The sequence below is a fragment of the Cibotium barometz genome, chromosome 44 (assembly GCF_041138505.1).
Source record: "Cibotium barometz isolate CiBa-2024 chromosome 44, ASM4113850v1, whole genome shotgun sequence".
NCBI lineage: Eukaryota > Viridiplantae > Streptophyta > Polypodiopsida > Cyatheales > Cibotiaceae > Cibotium > Cibotium barometz.
In genome coordinates, this window is record NC_141089.1 from 20,422,517 (window position 1) to 20,425,678 (window position 3,162).

The window sequence follows — 3,162 nt, forward strand, 5'->3', positions numbered from 1 at the left end:
TCAGCCATACACCGGTGGTGAGCCTAGTATAAGGTTGCTTGCTTGACCCCAAAATATATAACTACTAGCTGATTGCACGGTAAAAGCTGGAGATAGACACCACTTGAAATCCATATCAATTGTTCGAAGTGATGGGGTTTTAACCCCTGCAAATATAAGACATGGCTGAGATTGCTGACTGACTTGTGATGAGATCAGATAAAATCCACAAGAATTGTTCAAAAATATGGTTTTCGACCCCTCTGTATAAGACAGCAAAGGCCGCTGACCAAGTCAGCCAGTTGCGCTGCTGACGAGGCCAAACTGGAAAGCATGCCCAACAAGCTCACCAATAAAGGTTTATATGGCAATGCACAACCTGCTACTATACTTAACATGCATGCATCTGCAAATTGTAGGACTTGCCGAGCCAAGAATGAATAAGAATGTTCAAGATGAGAGTTACACTTCCTGCACAGACCCAAGTGAACCCTGCTAAACAACAAGGAAAGGCCTACTTCTGGACTCAGTATAAATTCCCCAAGCAAGAATCTACACAAAAGATCAGGACAGACCATGCACTCAATAAGCTGCATATTGAGGAGGAAAGTCATTAGGAGAGAAGTTGTTGAAAATCAATCTAGAGGTCTTTTTTTTGTCGTGAAAAGTCAAACTCACACACCCAAGCACAACACAAGGGGTTACCACCGCCAATCAAGGGAGCAAGCAAGTAACAACGCAAGCTGCTTGGCTGGTTGGAGTTAACTCTTTGCACTAGAGCAGCTAATGTCCTTGTGCCAGAGACAACAAAGCTTTGAGGAGGTGGATTACATGCTGTTATCGCCACCAGATCACCGCAGCGTCTCGCAAGTCATCTTACCCATATGTGGGAGGGGCAACAACCGTCATCTCCCCTGCATGGTATGGTATGGGGGTGGGGTGTCCACCATCGGTTACCTGTATAGTATTTACAAAGCATTCAAAGTATTTACTATTCAACCTCCCATGTATCAACCAGCAGGTCACTGACTCCTGATAAAAACCATGAGAGTTCGTCTGCCCAGATACAGAGTAGCATCTTCCTCCTCTGCAATCTCCAAAGACCCTGCTGGCAACAAACTGAAGAAATCCCTACAAGATGTCATGATGAAGGAACCCCTTGCAAGTTCATTCATCACCGACAAACCAACACTAGTTGCAAGCATTCTTCTTGGCAATGTTGCTGCTGCATCAGTATCAGCAGGCGACCTCTTAACACCACCAATACATTTTCCTCCTAGGACTTCAATCTGCGGATTTTCTGATACATCTGTAGTGTTCTCAGCTTGATAGCTTTGCTTGGCAGAAACTGTTTTCCGAGGCCAGGCACACCGTGGCCCTCCCTGAATGACACTTGAACCCTCCTCTTTCATCATGGCAGACCCTGAACTTGTTTCTAGAGTGGACTCTGGGCCACCTGAAAACACACCATTGCCAGATAGGCTTCGCCTAGGCCAAGCACTATGCGGGTAGAGCACTGCACTTGATACACTTTGAGAAAATGAAGACCCGTTTGCATTGGTTACTTGATGTGCATTCCTAGGCCAAGCACAATGGGGACCAAGAGGGATTTTACGGCACGCCTCCCCATTATTGCCAACCATAGAAACTGCAGCAGGCCTTTTACCCAACGAGGCTTCACTGTCTAAATCTGCTTTCCTGGTTTGAAGTGTTGCACGTGGCCATTTGCTGCGAGGATAAACAGTAGTGCTTTGCTCCACCACAGGCTTCAATCCATTGTCGTATTGTTGCAACTCCTCCACTGTCCCCTTGGTGGCCACTGAAACTTCTTCGACACGTGCTCCCTTTGATGTCCGAGGCCATGCACAGCGTGGATACTGACATTCACCCAGGATTGTGTCTGGTAAGTCTTGTTGAGGCCCCCTCAATTTAGTCGCCACAAACCCTGTTATATCAAATATGAAGACCTGCTTTGGGATTGAAAACCTGGAGATGTCAAAGGATAAGCCTTGCAGAGCCGACTCGATAGGAAGTTTGGGCATCTCAAAGGATAGAGCTTGGAATGCCGATTCAAGCAAGCATCTTGCTGATTCAATATTGCCAAGCTTGGGGATAGTGGGGACTCTGATAGAAAACCCCCTGCCAGATGTGTGATGCTTTTGTTCATCATCATTCACTTTAGATTTTGCATAGCAGCACAGCCTGTTCCGGTGAGGAATGCCGCAATGACGGGATGGGAGATGTCTCCATGTGCGAAGTTCCAGAACACCAGGGTAAGCCAGGCGGCCATCAACTAGAGACATTTTGTGATAGTAAGCTTAATACTTGGCCCACAACCCTAAACTGGAAGCAAGACAATCCCATAGAAAGAAAGACATCCATCAATGACAGCCATTTTGTGACCACGGATTTAATCCTTAAACGTATAGCTTCTAAAACCGAGACCTTAACCCTTAACCTTGCAGCATCTAAGCCCTAGACCAGAAACAAGGTCTTTCTCTAAGATACAAAGCTTCAGACCAACCATGATAATGATGATGGAAGACTAAACCCTAAATCTCCTAATTGTAAACCAGCAAAGTGGTCTTGTTGCTAAGATAAACAGAAAAGCTCTGTACCAAGCGTACGTGAAAGACGCAAAAAAAATGAACAAAACCAACAGGGCTTACCCGTGGGAACGAAGGCCCTTCATCATTTCTTCTGCAAAAAGTGAACGTAACCTGCCTTGCTTATCCCCTACTTTAGGGCGATTGACACGTGTCAAGCTAGCCAGTCCAACGTCACCATTATACCCGCCGATTGCTCTCGGTCGTCTATCGGCACCCATCAACGCTCTAGATTGTCATCTTTTTTATGGGTCGATTTCACCCACGTTGCACCCCTCAACGGTCTAGATTATCATCTTTTTTATGGACCCACGTACTGCCTCTCCTTTACATAGTAGCCGTTGGATGTGGCACAGATTGATGGCTCAATAACACACACAAGTTAGTGTTAAAAAAAAACCATCCTTTAGTGTACTTTTCATGGCTCAATTTGGAAAAAGAATGGTTGGAAATTGTGTTGGCCTTGAAATTAACGGTGAAGATTTAGTGTATTTTTTACGGCTCAATTTGGGAAAAAGCGGTTGGAAATTGTGTTGGCCTTGAAATTAACGGTGAAGATTTAGTGTATTCTTCACGG

General features: G+C 45.4%; 1 protein-coding gene across 1 annotated transcript; it reads right to left on the reverse strand.

Moving 5' to 3' along the window:
* Positions 1-214: 214 nt before the first annotated feature.
* On the reverse strand, positions 215-2,713 carry LOC147613051 (uncharacterized). Its single transcript, XM_086782352.1, has 2 exons — positions 2,649-2,713; positions 215-2,322 (listed from the first exon to the last, which is right to left on the reverse strand). The coding sequence occupies exon 2, from the start codon at positions 2,280-2,282 to the stop codon at positions 1,002-1,004; it is 1,281 nt and encodes a 426-aa protein (XP_086638478.1). The 5' UTR covers positions 2,283-2,322; positions 2,649-2,713; the 3' UTR covers positions 215-1,001.
* Positions 2,714-3,162: the final 449 nt, after the last annotated feature.

Coding starts and splice junctions, on each gene's coding strand:
- LOC147613051 (XM_086782352.1), bottom strand. CDS start 2,282: ATGTCTCTAGTTGATGGCCGCCTGGCTTACCCTGGTGTTCTGGAACTT.